Genomic DNA, 18,156 nt, shown 5'->3' with positions numbered 1-18,156 from the left:
AGAACAACAGACGCACACAGACTACATTTAAAAGGATGGAAAAATATACTTCATGCAAATGGAAATACTACTTCCATTTGGTAATAGTATACTTCCAAATGGAAGTATAAAAAATATACTTCATGCAAAAAAAACTAAGGTGGCAATGCTGATATCTGACAAAAAAGAATTTAAAACAAAAGCTATAATAAGAGACAAAGAAGGGCACTAGATAATGATAAAGGAAAGAATTCAACAACAGGAAATAACCCTTGTAAACATTTGTATACCCAACATAGAGCACCTAAATATGTAAAACAAATCTTGATGGACACAAAGGGAGAGACTGACAGTAATACAGTCACGATAGAGGATTTTAACACCCCACTGACATCAAAGGATACATCTTCCAGATAGAAAATAAACAAGAAGGCAGCAGCCATAAATGATATACTAGATTAGATAGATTTAATTGATCTTTAATTTCAGTGCATTTCAGCCAAAAGCAGCAAAATATATATTCTTTTTAGGCACACATGGAATACTTTCTAGTATAGATTACATGTTAGAATATAAAACAAATTGCAATAAATTTAAGAAGACTGAAATCACATCAAGGATCTTCTCTAACCATAATGATATGAAACTAGAAATCAACCACAAGAAACAAAAATCCTCACAAAGAAACAGAGGTTAAATAACATGACCCTAAACAATGAATATGTTAACAATGAAATAAAAAAAGGAATCACAAGATGCCTTGAAACACATGAAAATGAAAACATAGTAACCCCAAATCTATGGGACACAGCAAAAGCAGTCCTAAGAGGGAAATGCATAGCATCACAGGCCTATCTCAAGAAACAAGAAATATCTAACATAAACAATCTAATTTTATATCTAAAGGAACTTGAAAAAGAACAATAAAAAAGTGCAAAGTGAATAGAAATAAGGAAATAATAAAGATTAGAGCAAAAATACAGTGTAAAATAACAATACAAAAAAATTAATGAAATCAAGAGTGGGTTCTTGAAAAAGATAAACAATATTGACAAATCTTTAACCAGACTCATTAAGAAAAGAGAGAGGACCCAAATAAATGAAATCAGGAAAGACAGAGAAGTAACAACTGACACCAAATAAATACAAAAGATTGTAACAAAATATTACAAACAACTATATACCAACAAGTTGGACAATCTGGAAGAAATGGATAAATTCCTAAAAACATACAGTCTTCCAAAAGTGAATCAAGAAGAATCAATCTAAATAGACATATTATACCTAGTGAAACTGAAGCAGTAAAAACAAACAAACAAACAACAACAAAAAAATCCTCCTAACAAACAAAAGCCCTGGGCCAGATGGCTTCACAGGTGAATTTTACCAAACATTCCAAGAAGAGATAGTACCTCTCCTCAAACTATTCCAAAATGTTCAAAAGGAGGGAAGACTGCTAAGCTCCTATATGAGGACAGCATTATCCTAATTCCAAAACCAGATAAAGACACTACAAAGAAAGAAAATTACAGGGCAATACCACTGATAAATAATGGATGTTAAAATATGTAATGAAATATTAGCAAAGCAGATACAGAAATACAGTAACAAAGATCACCAACCATAATCAAGTAGGATTTATTCCTGAGATGCAAGGCTGGTACAATATCTGCAAATCAATAACTGTGATATACCACATAAACAAAATGAAGGATTAAAACCAACATGATCATATTAATAGATGCAGAAAAGCATATGATAAAATCCAGCACCCATTTACAATAAAAACTCTCAGCAAAATGAGAATAGAGGGAATATACCTCAACATAAAAAAGGTCACATATGACAAGCCCACAGCAACATCATACTCAATGGGCAAAAACTGTGTTTCATTTAAGATGGGGAATAAGATAGCTATGTCAGCTTTCATCTCTCTTGCTTCACAAAGTACTCGAAGTCCTAGCCACAGCAATCACACAATTAGGAGAAATAAAAAGCATGTAAATTGGAAAGGAAGAAGTAAAACTATGATTATTTGCAGATAACATAATATTGTATACAGAGAACCCTAAAGATACTACTGGAGCCCTGGCTGGTGTGGCTCAGTGGATTGAGTGCTGGCCAGTGAACCAAATGGTCACCAGTTCAATTCCCAGTCAGGAAACATACCTGGGTTATGGGCCAGGTCCCCAGTAGGGAGCATGTGAGAGGCAACCACACATTGATGTTTCTTTCCCTCCCTTTCTCTCTCTTCCCCACTCTATAAAAATAAATTTAAAAAATCTTTTTTAAAAAATTACATCAGAAAACTACTAAAACAGGTTAATGAATTCAGTAAACCTTCAGGATATCCAAAAAACAAATTACATTTTTATACAACAATAATGAACTACCAGAAAGGGAAACTAAGAAAACAACCCCATTCATATTTGCTTCAAAAAGAATAAAATACCTTGAAATAAATTTAACTGAGAATGTAAAACACTCAGAAAATTATAAGGCACTAAAGAAATTAAGAAAGATACAAATAAGTGGAAGCAAATACCTTGTTCATGGATAGGAAGAATATACATCATTAAAATGTCCAGAGGGTAGCCTAAGCAACCTATAGATCCAACGCAATTTCTATGAAGATACCATTGGCATATTTTACAGAACTAGTAAGTACAAACATTCCAAAAATTTATATGTAACAACAAGAGGTTCTGAATAGCCTTAGTGAACTTGAGAAGAAGAAAGCTGGAGAATAACTTACCTAATGTTAAACTATACTATGAGCCATAGTAATCAAAATAGCATGGTACTAGCATAAAACAGACATATGGAACAATGAAAGAGAATATACAGCTCAGAAATAAACCCATATCTTTATAGTCAATTAATATTTGACAAAGGAGGCTAAAACATACAATGGTGTAAAGACAGTCTGATAGATAAATGGTGTTGGGAAAAATGGACAGCTACATGCAAATAATGAAACTAGATTACCTTCTTCTAATACTCAAAAGAATAAACTAAAAGTAATTTAAGACTTAAATGTTAGACTTGAAACCATAAAAGTCCTGAAAGAAAACCTAGACTGTATATGTTTTGGACATTTCTCATAGTAATATTTTTTCTGATCTATAACCTTGGGCAAGAGAAACAAAAGAAAAAAATAAACAAATGGAACAACATTAAACAAAAAAGTTTTTGCACAGTAGAGGAAAACATCAATAAAATAAAAAGATAATCCACTGCATTCTAGGACATATTCACCTATGATATATCTGATAAGAGCTTAAATATCCAAAATTTAAAAGAGTTTATTCAACTCAAACTCAAAATAAAAAACAAAACAAAACAATACAATTAAAAAATGGACAAAGGGCTTCAATAGACACTTCTCCATAGAGAAGTGACATACACATGGCCAATAGACACATGAAAAGATGCTCAACATCAGTCAGTAATCATCAGAGAAATGCAAATTAAAACCACAATAAGATATCATCTCACACCTGTCAGAATGGCTATCATCAATAAATTAACAAACAGCAAGTGGTGGCAAGGATGTGGAGTAATGGGACCTTCATACACTGTTGGTCAGAATGCAGACTGGTGCACTGCCTGTGGAAAGCAGTATGGAATTACTTCAAAAAAATAAAAATGGAACTGCCTTATGACCAAGAAATTCTACTTCTAGAAATTTATGTGAGAAATCTGAACACTATTTCAAAAGAACATATGAGGTCTGTCTAGAAGGTATCTAGCCATGTGATATGAAAAATAGAGACATTTACTGAAGAAGATACAAAATAGAAGAAATATTGTACACAGGACAATGATGCCTCAGTCCCCTTCAAAGTAGACATCTTGGGACAACACACAGTTTTCCCAATCACCATCAGCTGCCCTGTTATATTTTCCTGAATCTCATTGACAGTCTGAAATTTCTTCCTTTCAAAGGTGATTTTGGTTTTGGGAAAAGCCCAAAGTCACAGGGCTCCAAATTTGCACTGTTGGGGGACTGTCGCCTGAGTGATTTGATGTTTTGCCAAAATCTCTGCACGAGACATGAGTGGGTACATTATTGTGATGAAGCTGCCAGTCACCAGTTGCCCATAGCTGTGGCCTTCTGAATCATCCAAATAGTTTCCTTGTAGGAATGTTCAAGCTTAATGCAAAATCTGATGCAGATTCATTGCTCTATTCACTCAGTCATTTTGAATGTGAGGGCCACACAGCACACATGCTCACTCAATGGCGTCCACTGTCCCCTCTGACTAGTACTGTGAAGTTGTCATTGTTCATGTATGTGCATTCTGATCCACTCTTCTTGGCTCCAGGTTACATTGATGTTGCACAGACTATTCTCATTATACTAACAATGGCTGGACTTTTTGTGGACAGACCTTGTATGTACTCCTATGTTCACTGAAGCATTATTTACAATAGCCAAGAGATGGAAGTAGCCCAAATGCCCATCAGTTCATGAGTGGTAAATAAAGAAAGCTGTGTTACATTTACACAATGGAATACTACTTGGCTGTAAAAAACAAGGAAATCTTACCTTTTCCAAGAGCATGAATGGACTTGGAGTATATTATGTTAAGCAAAATAAGCCAGAGAAAGACAAGTGTCACATGATCTCACATATATGTGGAATCTAATGAACAGACACATAGACAGAGAACAGACTGGTGGCTGTCAGAAGGGAGGAGGGTTGTGGGGATGGGTGAAAAAGATAAAGGGATTAAAGAAAAAAACCTCACAGATGCAGTGGTGAACACACCGTCCAATACACAGATGAGGTATGATAGAATTGTATACTCAAAACCTATACAATTTTATTAACCAATGTCACCCTACTACATTCAATAATTTTTTTCTTATTAAAAAAATCATGGACTTGACATATATGTGAAAGGGATTTAAACAGTTAAATGTTTAATTATATTTTGCTGAAATTCCACATTTCTTTTCTAAAGCAAGCAGTCTCTGTTAGATAAAGCTTCCATTTTTCCTTATCATATACCACACCCCATATACTGACTTTGCTGTGCTGATGAAGACTCTGATTTACTCATTTGCTAATTTAATTAACATATCTGACTGCCTATGTGTCATGTTCTGGAATATAGCTCTGGACAAAGGAGACAAAAACTCCTACTTTAAAATGGAAAATCATTCTAGTTATTGGCGGTGACTGACAACAAAAAATTTAAAGTGTCAAGGGGAAAGGAGGAAGCCCACATGCCACGTGCAAGCATGGGCCAGAGCCCACACAGCGCTAGGGAAGGGCATCAGTGCATAAGAAGAAGACATCTGGCTCCACATGCACGTCCCTACAGTGATGGGAAAATGGCTGGTGGAACTTATCACCAGTGCCTGCAGGAAGCTTTGTTACTTTTCACTGCAGTTTCTATCTCTCCAGGAGCACAATCTTGACCAACCCCTTTGTCCATACATGTGTGTGGTATTGGCATAGCCATTTGAGTATGAAACTTTCAAAAATGTGTGTGTGCATGCATGTATGTTATATGCAGTCAAGTCAGCGCTGACTCATGGAGACCCTATGAGTGATGTCCATAATGTCCTGTCTCAATGGCCTTACTCAGCTCCTAGAGACTCAGCCTGGGGCTTGTTTATGGAGTCAGTCCATCTCATATTTGTTCTTCCTTTCTTCCTGCTGCCTTCTTTTTTCCCCCAGCACTATTTTCCAAAGATCCCTCCTTTTTCATGAGGTGCCCAAAGTAGGACAGCTTCCTTTTTGTCATTTTGGCCTCCTGCAATGTTTCAAGCTTAACTTGCTCTAGGACCCACTTGTTCATATCTCTGGTAGTCCATGGTATCTGTAGAGTTCCATCTAGCACCATTTCAATGAATCAATTGTTCCCTAGCAGCCTTCTTCACTGTCCAACTTCTGCCTCAGTACACAGTAATTGGAAATACCAGGGTGTGTATGATCTTAGCCTCATTCTCTAATAATACACCCTTGTTCTTGATGATCCTTCCTAATTCTTCCACTGCTGTCCTTCCAAGTCTCAGGCTTGACTTTATTTCTTGACTGCAGTCTCCATTGGAATTGATGAGTGAACAGAGGTAAGCAAAATCTTTTGTAGCAATTTCAGTGTCTTCATTGCTATGTTCAAGTTGTATATACGGTCTGTAGTCATGACTTTTGTCTTCTTGATGTTCACATGTAGTCCTGCTTTGGTACTTTCTTCTTTCAATTTCATCAGAAGTTGTTTCAAATTATTGCTACTTTGCACCAGTAAGATAGTGCCATCTGCATATTTTAAATTATTGATATCTTACATTATTGATATTTCTTCCACCAATTTCACCCCTCCTTCCTCTGAGTCTAGCCCAGTATTTTCCTATATGTTCTTTGTACATATTAAACAAACAGGGAGATAAAATGCACCCTTGTCTGACACATCTGCCTATAGGAAACCATTCTGTGTCTATATTCTGTGACAGTGAGTTCCTGTCCAAAATACAGGTTACACATCAGGACAATCCAGTGCTTAGGCACACCCATTTCTTTCAGAGCAACCCAGAGCTTTTCATGATCCATGCAAAGCCTCTATGAAAAGTAGACTAACCTTCTGAAATTCTTTGGAGCACACCAGTATCCAGCAAATGCTCCCAATTAGATCTTGAGTGCCTCTTCCTCTTCTCAATCCAGTTTGAACATCCAGAACTCCTTCTCTCTACAAGGCAGAGGCCTTTGTCGCATCACCTTGGCATCACTTCACTTGTGTGGAAAGGCAGAGCAATGGCCCTATAACTGTAGTCCTTGACATCTCCTTTTTTGAAAATTGGGAGGTATATTGACTGTTTCTTGTCTGTAGGCCATATTCTTGTTATGATTTCTAACAGATTCAATCTGTGTAGCTTGAAATAATTCTATCAGTATCCAGATATAAAAGTGGGGAAGTAATACTCTCAAGCAATAATAGTAAACAATCAGAGCACTGCCTGCTCTGAAAAGTGGGCCAGAATTGTTGGACATCATAAACCCCCAGTCAGTGAGGGTGAACTATACCTACAACCAGTTTGCCTTGATTTAGTATAAAAATGGAAATCTTATACAATAGCCAACAGAATTCAGATGTTCTGATCTTTAAAAAAAACAGAGCAGTGGATTTGGGATTCATCCTTTACAAAGAAGATTAATGGGACTCTCCCAGATGCAAATATATAATGCCTTGAAACTAACATTAGAAGGAAGAGGTTGACTAAATCACGACTTTATGAGTTCTACCAATGTTTCTGAACTGGCTTCACAAGGCAGTTTGCGTCTAGTAGATGCTCAGTGGATGCTGCCAGTGACTAATGTAGTTCCCTCTCTGCAATGCTCCAACAAAGTCCACATGCCCTAGCAATGCTGCAAATCACATGTCATTCACAGTCATGAATAGCCAAAACAAGAATTTTAAATTCTTCAAATGCTTAAAGTGATACCATATTCAAGACATGAATATTCTCACAGACCTACTTTAAAACTGATCCAGAAAGCCAGTATCACCAACCACAGCTGTCACTCATGCATGGCACCTGAATCCTGCCCACCACCTCCCTCATCCCCCAGAAACCCCTGGCTGCTAAATAAGAGGGTCTGCAGCATCTCCTCCTGTCTGGCTTTCCATCCTTATCCTATACACCTCAGTGTCCCACCTTCTCGAGGGTTTGACACCAACAGCCCTAGAAACTGAGCATACCTTACTTGCTGAAATCCTATAAAACTTTTCAAAGAATCAGACCACTCAGAGAAAAGTCACTAGTTCTACCAGTGGCTTTTAGGGGCAGGAGGTATTAGGGAATGTACATTACTTAATGTACACTTCCATTAGGAAAGTGTTGACCATATTTAATATGGTCATTTAACATAAATCCAGCATCTTAGAGTGCACTATCTGTCAAAAGTCAAAACTAGGTCATTATTCATTATATGTATGTAATTATAATATACACACACACACACAAATTTTTAATAGAATCTATGTAATATACCTCTGACCCATTGACAATGTAGCTCAAGCACACTACCTCTTAGAAGCCCCTCCTTCCCCAACATGACTTGCTCTTAGAATCCTATTCAATTCCTATCACTCTTTGTACAACATATTGTGTGTGGTCCCTGATGTGACACTGTAAGAGGAACTTGGGAGGTAAATCAGGTCTTGCTCATTTCTGTGTCCCAGACACCTTCCACAGTCCTTGGTACAGAGTAGCTACTGAATAACTCCTTGGGGCAGGGGTTGATGGACAGTCACAGAAGCTGGAAGATAAATATGCACAAGAACTTTGGGCTTGTTCAAAGAGTTGAAGCCTTTGAATGTTTCACAAAGCTTAAACATACCGACTAAAGGAAAGAAGGAAATGGAAGAAAAGAGAATTATAAATAAATACTTATCCTTAGCTTCAGTTTGTTACAGAACAGGTGCTTTTTAAAAGTTATGCTGCTGCAGCTTGCAGAAGCAAAAACAAAGCTCTTCTACACCGGAATTGTAATTATACAGATTTTACATAATTTTCTAGGTTCTCCCCCTTTCCCCAAGAGGTCAGATGATGACTTGGTGAAATCTGTAGAAAACCTTCACTGACTGCCATGTACCACAAAAAAACTACCATAACTGTCCAAATCCACAATAAGTAGTAGTTTTATAGAAATCCTTGGAGTTCTGTAGTCCATGACTTGTTCAACTGATACCCTATGTCCCCAAGCATGCCCCAATTCCATTGGCATCCTACCCATCCCTTCTCCCAACTTTCTTTAAGAATCTAAGTAGCACTTGAATTTAAAGCAAACTTGCAGTGCAAATTTTACTTTACTGCTTCTCTATATGACTGATGCAGGTCCCATTTATTATATGAGCTTCAAAAGACCAAGCACCTATTGTTTTTCACACTTTGTACCTGGCACTGAATGACACTTTCAGTATCAAAGCAAGATCAGAGAAAAAGGCAAAGGTATCGCTCAGGTAATTGTTATGCAGATTTATTTGGAGGGAATTGTTTTCAAGTCATGATAATTAGTAAGTTTTGGAATGGCAATCTTTTTCTTTTAAGTCACATTTTCTTTCATGGAAGACAACAATATACTTTTATTTTTTAAATATATTCTCACAATTCCAGAATTATATTAAGTTCTAGATGGGTGAGTTACAAAATCATTTTAGACTTAACAAATGAGTCTCCTCTAAACAAAATTTAAGCAATTTGATTTATATCTAATTAGAATAAAAACAATCCATGTTTAAAATAGAAAGGCTTACTAGTTAAAACACTGTTAGCCCGTCATCTAAGTTGTTGGATGCACCTTGGGTTCAAAGTATGGTATCTTTGAGCATATTCTCTAATTCCAACTGTACACTATCCCCTCCATTCAGACTGACATTACCAATCAATTAGGAGTCACAGAATGTTAAGCCCAATTCATGCACACCCAGGAAAGACTCCAAACTCTTTAAGGCAATAGTCTTCAGTTCCTGTGGCTAGCCTGAGTTCTGCTATGAGCTGGGTTCAGTGGCTTCCTGTTCTTTGATTTGTCCCAGGCTCAGTCAGGATCCACCCTGGGAAGGTTCACATCACATGAGGTTGAGCCAGGAGGGCCTCTTGTGGAGGTGACCATGAATTTCAGTTAAAACAAGAGTAATGAAGAAGCACAAGTTAAAGCTTAGGTTAGTTTCATGCCCAATGATATCTGTCTGACTTTTTTAATTATAGTAAATTTATTTGTGAAAAAGTTGAGCTGAGAGAACTACCCACCCATCCTGCCCCTTGTGAAAGGAATCCCCTTGGAGACACTTATCTGGCCCCAACGTATTGTTTTGAGAACAAATATGTCCCAAACTCTGTATTTCTAAGGATTCAAAAATATAATCCCTGTACAATCTATTGGGTAGAACTATTGATGAAAGGCATAACTTGATACAGGAAATTCAATTTTAAAAATATCTGTGAGTTTTACAGAAATGTACATATATACTAATATACATTCAACCATTCACTCATTTATTCTATGAATATTTACTAAGTCCTGTTTATGCAATTTCAAATGCATATTCAAATAATTACTACATAGCCATATGATATACAACTTATCTAGTCATTTTCTATTTTATAACAATACAGAAAAGTTGGGAATTTTCACTTTTTTTTTTAAGATTTTTCAATTTATTTTTAGATAGAGGGGAAGACAGGAAGAAAGAGCAAGAAAGAAACATCAATGTGTGGTTGCCTCTCACATGAATCCACTTGGGGACCTGGCCCACAACCCAGGCACGTGCCCTGACTGGGAATCAAACTGGCAACCCCTTGGTTCTCAAACGGGTACTCAATCCACTGAGTCACACCAGCCAGGGCTCACATTTCTATATGCACATCTATTTGCATATAGAAATGTGAAAGAAGCTATTTGCATATAGAAAGATAGTAAAACAAAAATGAAAACCTTCTGCTGGAAGACTGTTTGCCTGGTAACTACAGTGAAAGAAGCTATGGATTTTGCAACTACTTCTTTCTTTTTAAATCAACTACTGCTTCTCCCTAAGTTACACAAAATCAACCAATGGGGAACTAATGGAAGGAAAATAAATAAAGCAACAAATAGGGAGTAATCAAATAGTCATCTACACTGAGGGCTGGGGTGCCCAACAAAAGCTCTAGAAAACCTGAAATGTTAACTTAAAAGTGGATTGTGGATTCAGGTCTAGATAAAGTCTCCCAAGAAGTTGATAATGCATCTCACAACAAGGCTGCACATAAATCCTCATGAATTCAGAGTCATACTTGATTGATATTTCATCCTTGTGCAGGAGCAAGAAAGAAAATTACACCAACCTAAGACCACCCAAAATTAGTAAGATTGGTACTTGATCCATGGGGTTTGGACTATCTGATGGACAGAAGAACCAGGTGACTGGGTCGAAAAGTTAGATGCGTCGTCATGCCAAGCTTCAGGCAAAGCATGATCTTGGAGCTTCTGTTAGAAGGCCAGTATCAAATAAAATACCACGTAATTCAATGAGATTTTGAACACAGTGTGGCCAGCTCACCACCAAAACCCCCCAAAAGTTCAGTGCCCTGCAGAGAGAAAGATAGTAAAACAAAAATGAAAACCTTCTGCTGGAAGACTGTTTGCCTGGTAACTACAACCAAGGTCTAAAACAGTTTTTGCCTACCCTCATATTTCTACAGAATATTTACACTTTCTCTAAGGCTAAAATAAATATATAAATTGAAAACCCCATTACACATTACTTCTACAAACAAATTGTTGTTTTAGGCAATGTTAATCAACAAAAAGAATTAAACAAGAAGGCTTTAAAATTAGCCATGACCTTATTAATGGCTTCATTACTTTCAAGATTTCATTTGTTGGGCTATGTCACCTCAGCCTTTAATTTAATTGCTGCATCTCCAACTGTATTAGAATAGCTTAATGAATGGTGATTGCTTGTTTTTACTCACCAAGGTTTAACATTTGCAGAACATATCACACCAAAGAGCCACTTAGTTCACAAATGTACAGACTTATACTTTGAGACTGGTGCTCTACTAGGAAAATGTGACATGGACCAACATGACAGTCTGATACAATTAGTGATGAGGCTGAGAAGCAGCGGTCTTAGAGTCCACAGACACCATGCTTCAGGCTCAGATTGCATCATGGAGACAAGAAAATACCAAAGGATAATGTTTTGTTTTGTTTTTAAGATTTTATTATTTATTTTTATAGAGAGTAAGGGAGGGAGAAAGAGAGGAAGAGAAACATCATTCTGTGGTGGCCTCTCAAGCGCCCCCTGCTGGGGACCTGGCCTGCAACCCAGGCATGTGCCCTGACTGGGAATCGAACCAGCGGTCATTTGGTTCACAGGCCAGGGCTCAATCCACTGAGCCACAGCAGCCAGGACAACCAAAGAATAATTTGAACTGGGGAATGAGATGTCAGATTTTTATTTTAGATATAAAATTTCAATTATTAGTTGAAGTAGGAATTTGAGAAGAACAGGGCTGGAGGCAGGGAGGAGAATTAAGAGACTACTGCCAGTATCCATGTGTGGTGGTATGGAAGGAGAGAAAAGATTTGGAGAGATTTAGAATGTAAAATCAGTAGGCCTTGTCACTGACTGATATGTGGGAAGGAAGGCTGGATGCAAAAGAAAGGCTTATGGCTTGAGCAGATGTGTGGGTGGTGACAGCATTCTCCCACATTAGGCTCATAAAACTATAGGAGGTTTGGAATGAAAAATGATGAACCTAGTTTTGGATAAGTTGGTTTTAGATGCCCGAAAAACACAGAAGTACACATTCCCTGCTGGTCCTTAGCACAGTAGTTAAAACTAAACAAAGAGAATACCTAGGGTGTAGCAGTGCTACACAGCTATCTTTCTAGGGAACACAAAATTAGGTGGCAAGTATCAACAGAAGGGAATCTTTAAAGAGACAGTTAAGGAATAATCAGAAAGGAAGAAGGAAACAAGAGACGGCAGTAGTATATACAGAAACTAAGAGAACAGTTTCAGGAATGCCACGGAGTGATCTGCAATGAAAAGAACTGAAGTGCTCACTGAATCATGAATCCAGGGGGCCACTAGGTAACTGACACTATGGCTGCTGTAACCAGTTTCCACAAACCGTTGTCTTATGGTAACATACATTTATTACGTTATAGTTCTGGAGGTGAGAAGACTAAAATGGGTTTCACCGGGTCCAAATCAAGATGTTGGTGGGTCTGCGTTCCTTCTGGAGGCTCTAGGGAAGCCTTGCCTTTTCAAGCCTCTAGAACATACTTGCATTCCTTGTCTCAAGTTAGTAGCCCAGCGTCTTCAGATTTCTCTGACTTTGACTTTCTGCCCTTTATTCACTTACAAAGACTCCATTGGGCCCATCTGGATGTTCTAGGAAATTCTCATGTTAAGATCCTCAACTTAATCAAATCCACAATACCCTTTTTGCTGTGTGAAGCAATTCACAGGTTCCAGGGACTAGGGTGTGGGCATATTTGGGGAACTATTATTCTGCCCACAATTGGAGTAAACAAGATGTGGGAAAGAAGATACAGACAGCTGTCAATATTGAATATAGATCAATACTTCAGGAAGTCTGGATTATAAGTGACGAGAAAAAATTGGAAGGGAAAATTCGAGAAAAATCGCTAGAGGGTAAAAAAGGGTTTTGTTTTTTAAACAGTTGATAAAGACATGAGCAGGTTTACCAGCTCTGTGGAATTGCCAGAAGAGAGGCACCAGCTGAAGAAAGGACTAAAACAAGAGACTGATGAGCAGGCTCCTTGCCGGGTAGGGCTGGCTTTTGGCAGAGTGTTTACAGAGCTTGCCTGGAACAAGGAAAGGAGAGCCTCAGCAAGGACGGAGCAGTGTAGTCCAGGTGCAGATGTAGGTGGGTGGTAGGTGTGAAGATGCAAGGTATGCTGAAGAGAACAACAAAGTCTGAAACATTTGCTGACGTGAATGGAGCTGACCAAGTTAAGAAATGAAAAGCTAAGGACCTGGAGATGGGCCACCTTCAGTTCATTAGCAATGGCAGCAGCACCAACTTACAAAACTCATGTAACAATGAGATTCACTACATTTAAGGATTACTTTCTCACATTTCAAAAAGAGTGGAGGTAAATAATACCAGGTAAATGAAAGTAAATTAAGTTGTATTGGATTTTTTTAAAGAGCAAATACAACTTTGTTGTATGACCCACCATTTCTAAAACAGCACACATTTAATAACTGCCTGGATCTAAGAAAATTAGTTTTGTTCTGTGTTTGCCAGACTTCCTTTTGACATAACTGGATTCCAGTTTTAATGGTGGAAAAACAAGTTCACAAAGGTCTTTTCTTTTAAAATTGCCATTTTTCTCTTTACTGGTAACATGCATGCAAAAAGCATATGATTACAGTATTTACATTTCCATTAAGGTGTCCTCAACAAGCAGGGGAGTCTAGCCTACTATTTTCCTGCTATTTAGATTTATAGCAGCACACTACCTATTTTATTTCAATTATATTTGAGGACAATGAGCTCTTGGTGGCAAATGATTGCATGGTGACAGTCAGCAAATGTCTTTAGAGCTGTCTTTCTGTGGAGTTTTTAACTACAGATTCTGGTAACTGAGTATCAAAATATGAATTGTATGGTGTCCTTGAGTAGAAAAAAATTATTGACCAGCATTTATTTCATCATTTCTTTGTTAGAATTCAAAGCATACTAAACTTTTAAGTTGAAATTGAATAACCTACGTGAAAAGAAAATTTTTGGTGTCAAGAAACACTGAATAAAGTTTACAAATATCATGCATGCAGGCTTCACTATTAAGAGATCTTAATAAACTAACTTATATTGGAGTTCTAATTTGCTTTTTCATTAGCCCAAGACCAGTGCCTTTCAAACGGTATATGGACTGCTTGCAAAAGTCAGCTGAGATGCTTGTTGAAAATGTGAGTTCTTAGTCACCAACCAGATCTACTGAATCAGAATACTTCTTCTGAGGGGAGGTGAACAAAAATTGCATCTATGAGAAGCACTCCAGGCCCTCTGTACACATGCTAAAATTTTAAAAATCACTGTTTGGAACACAGTCTGTGACAATTCTTAAGACCCTGATTCTTGCCAAAACCATACTGTTTTGGTTATTGTGGCTTTGTAGTATAGTTTGAAGTCAGAGAGTATGGTACTTCTAGCTTTGTTCTTTTTCCTCAGAATTGCTTTGGCTTTTCAGGGTCTTCTGTGGTTCCATACAAACTTGAGGATTTTTTTTTTTGTTCTGTTTCTGTGAAAAAATGCCATTGAGATTTTGACAGGGATTGCATTAAATCTGTATGTTACTTTAAGTAAAATGGTCATTTTAATTGTGTTTTTTCTTCAAATCCAGGAGCATGGAATATCTTTCCATATCTTTGTGTCTTCTTAATTTCTCTCAACAATGTCATAATTTTCAGTATATAGGCCGTTCACTTCCTTTGTTAAGTCTCCTAGGTATTTTATCCTTTTTGTTGCAATTGTAAATGGAATCATTTTCTCCATTTCTTTTTTCTGATATTTCATTATTAGTATACAGAAATCCAATGGATTTTTATGTATTGATTTTGTACCCTGAAACTTTACTATATTTGTTTATTGTTTATAATGGTCTTTTGGTAGAATCTTTAGGGTTTTCTATATATAGAATCATGTCATCTGCAAATAGTAACACTTTTACAACCTAAATATCCTTCAATGGATAATTGAATAATGATGTGGGCCATATATACAATGGAATATTGCTCAGCCAAAAAAGAGAAGATATTGTCATTTGTGGCAACATGAATGGATTTTCAGAGTATTGTGCTAAGAGAAATAAGTCAGACAGAAAGAACCAGAACTGTAGGATTTCACTCATGTGAGGGATATAAAACAAAAAAGTAAAAAATGAACAAACAAACAAAGTGAAGTCTCACAGACAACAGTGTGGTGGTTACCAGAGCACAGGGGATGGACGAAGAGGGAAAAGGGGTCAAATACATGGTGACAGAAGACTAGACTTTAAGTTGTGGGAGACACAATGGAGTACACAGATACTGTATTTTAAAGTTGTATGCCTAAAATTCGTATAATATTATTAACCAATGTCACTGCAATATATTTATCTTTAAAAAAAATTAAGATTCCTACCTGCCTGCCCTGCCTGGGGATAACAATATGAAAAGAAATGTCAACATTTTAGACAAGGTTTGAGAAGTTCAAGCCTCCACTTCTCCATGGAGCATTACAAGCTTAGAATCAGCAAGAATTTCATGCCAGTAGAACACGAAGAACTTCAAAGAATCCCATGAAAGTACAAAATGGCATCTTTCAAATTGTCAAAGTACAGAAGGAAACTGAGATCATGATTTTACACCATTATCCCCCTATTCACTCTCAGATAAGCCATTTGTAGCACTTTTATTCCAAGTACTTATACTGTAGAGGCAATGCGGAAAGTGTCCTACTGAGCTCAGTAAGTCCTAATTTAAAGAGAAACTATTCAGGGTGTGGTATCATTTGTGGAGAATAATTAGAAACAAAACTATTTAATACTGAATCAGCAGAATTACACCTCCAAACTTTTGTATGCATGTTAAGTATAAAGGATAAAACCTACTTTTATTCATTTCTATTTTATTCCTTGCTGTTTCTACATACAGGTGAGGGTGTTGTGCTTTCCCGAGAGCAAATGCCCATTCCCTAACTGACAACAGCTACACCAAACACTTCGCTAGTGCTGTCTGCGAGCAAGGTCCCATGCTAACAGACTCAGTCCTCCTTAAGCTCAGGAGGTCAGCACCAATATCTTCCCCATTTTGCAGATCAGGAAAATAGAGCATAAAGTTCACCACAGCTGGTGGTGCAGGCAGCGTGGTTCCATAGTTGATGCTCACGTACATCCCACTCAACTTTCTCCTACTTTAGAGCAGAAGTGCAGCTAGCAGGAGGAGTTGCCTGCGATAGTAGTATATCAGAGTTAAGGCTCAATGCTAGCAAACATTTGATTGGTAATACTTCTTTAAGTAGAAGCTAAAGAAAACAAAAGCAAGAGAGCTAATTGAGTGAGAATGGAGAATTCTGTCCATTACTTAATTTACACAATACTGTTGAAATGATTTGAACAGGGGATACTTCTCCAATATGTAGATGATGATTTTTGATCTAAAAATGATGACACTCTTTGGGTCTGTGTGCCTGATTCACTGCACTCAGAATGGTGCTGGCTCCATGAGACAGAGGGCTCAGTTCCATAGATAATGAGGACCAGAGGGTGGGCAGGCTAGGACTGGGACAGCTGCTCAAGGGACTGGCTGTTTTCCTGTCCCTCCACGTGGTCTTCATCCTCAGGGTTGTTAGATGAACCCCACCTTGGAGCACCCATCAAAGTCTCAAGGAGGGAGAAGGATTAATGGCAAAGGGAAAAAGCTGAGCCAATCCACTTTAAGCAGGAAAACACTAGCTTTTCCAGAAGTCCCATCATAGACCCACTTCTTACTCATTAGTCAGAACAATGTCACATGGCTACCTCTTACTACAGGGGATCATGGGATATTGAAGTTTTTAGTGGGACACATTACCAGCCTGAACAAAATTAGGATTCTACTAAGTAAGGAAGAAGAGAGAATAGGTATTAGGTAGGCAACTACAAGTGTCTTCCATGGTGCAGAAGGAGATAGGAACACAGGGAGCACTGCCGCAGACACAGAAGTATTTTTGCTAGCTGAAAACCAACAAGTAAACAGGAAATGTGCTCTTGCCAAAGGAATGAAGAATTATAAATCATTTACAATAACTACATCTGAGATTTCTACTAACATGCAGATAAAAAATAAGTACACCAACATATCTGTAACTTTAAGCCTTGTTTTTCATATACGACAGAAAAGTAGGGTCAGCTTTTATTGGAAAAATCAAAATGTTACCAAGGGCATTAATAAATACTAGTAACAATGACACTATGACCGAAGCATAGAGTCAGATAATAGTTTATGAGTCAATGAGATTAAACAGGCATGGAAATATTTCTAGACATAGTATAAAGCTTTCCTACAAAAAGCATTTTATAATACATAAAAATTGAGAAAAGTACCTTATTTCAACACGAAATTCACAGCATTTATTAAATTATGCCAGGCTATTTCCACATGGGGCTACCAGACTCACATTTCTGACAATAAGATCCATCAAAATGATTAATTGATAAAATTCAGAATACTGCTTTGTCACTGAACAAGGGAAATCCCAAAACAAATGCAGTTTATGCTTCAGATCATCAACTGACTGCCTATACTCCCATGAAATAAAAAAAGTTTCAATAGTAAAGTTCATTTGACACCAAATGCAAATTTTGGTAAAAGTTAAATGATAGGAATTTCTTTATTGGGTATATTCTTCACATAAGCCAACTCTCTGAGGAGTTTCAAGTTTTATGTTTTTCATTTGAATGATTTTTTTTAACATTTGAAATTGTTTATTTATTCTTTTAATTTTGCTTATATTCCTCCTGAACATTTCTCATGAACTTTATGAATGATTATTTTTTAAAGAGTTAAAAGAAGCATATTATAAGTCATCACAGAAGGTTATTTCACTGTCTGAGCTTAGGTTTACAAATATGAAGGTACAAAGAAATGCTACTTTCACTGTCTGTTAACTTCCATGTCAATTAAT

General features: G+C 37.1%; 1 protein-coding gene across 22 annotated transcripts in view; it reads right to left on the bottom strand.

Annotated features, from left to right (window-relative positions):
- Window positions 1-18,156, bottom strand: part of PARD3 (par-3 family cell polarity regulator) — a 689,179-nt gene that overhangs the window by 166,237 nt on the left and 504,786 nt on the right. The window contains exon 24 of one of the 22 annotated variants that reach the window (XM_036018062.1): window positions 5,996-6,677. The exons of the other annotated variants lie outside the window; for them this stretch is intronic. Within the exon in view, the coding sequence (XP_035873955.1) occupies window positions 6,644-6,677 (34 nt within the window). The 3' untranslated portion in view covers window positions 5,996-6,643. Of the gene's footprint in view, window positions 1-5,995; window positions 6,678-18,156 lie in introns of those variants that run through there. 22 annotated transcript variants of the gene reach the window in all.

Source organism: Phyllostomus discolor, chromosome 1 (genome assembly GCF_004126475.2).
Source record: "Phyllostomus discolor isolate MPI-MPIP mPhyDis1 chromosome 1, mPhyDis1.pri.v3, whole genome shotgun sequence".
NCBI classification, from domain to species: domain Eukaryota; kingdom Metazoa; phylum Chordata; class Mammalia; order Chiroptera; family Phyllostomidae; genus Phyllostomus; species Phyllostomus discolor.
Note: the sequence above shows the minus strand (reverse complement) of the source record. Positions and strands in the feature narration are given on the sequence as shown.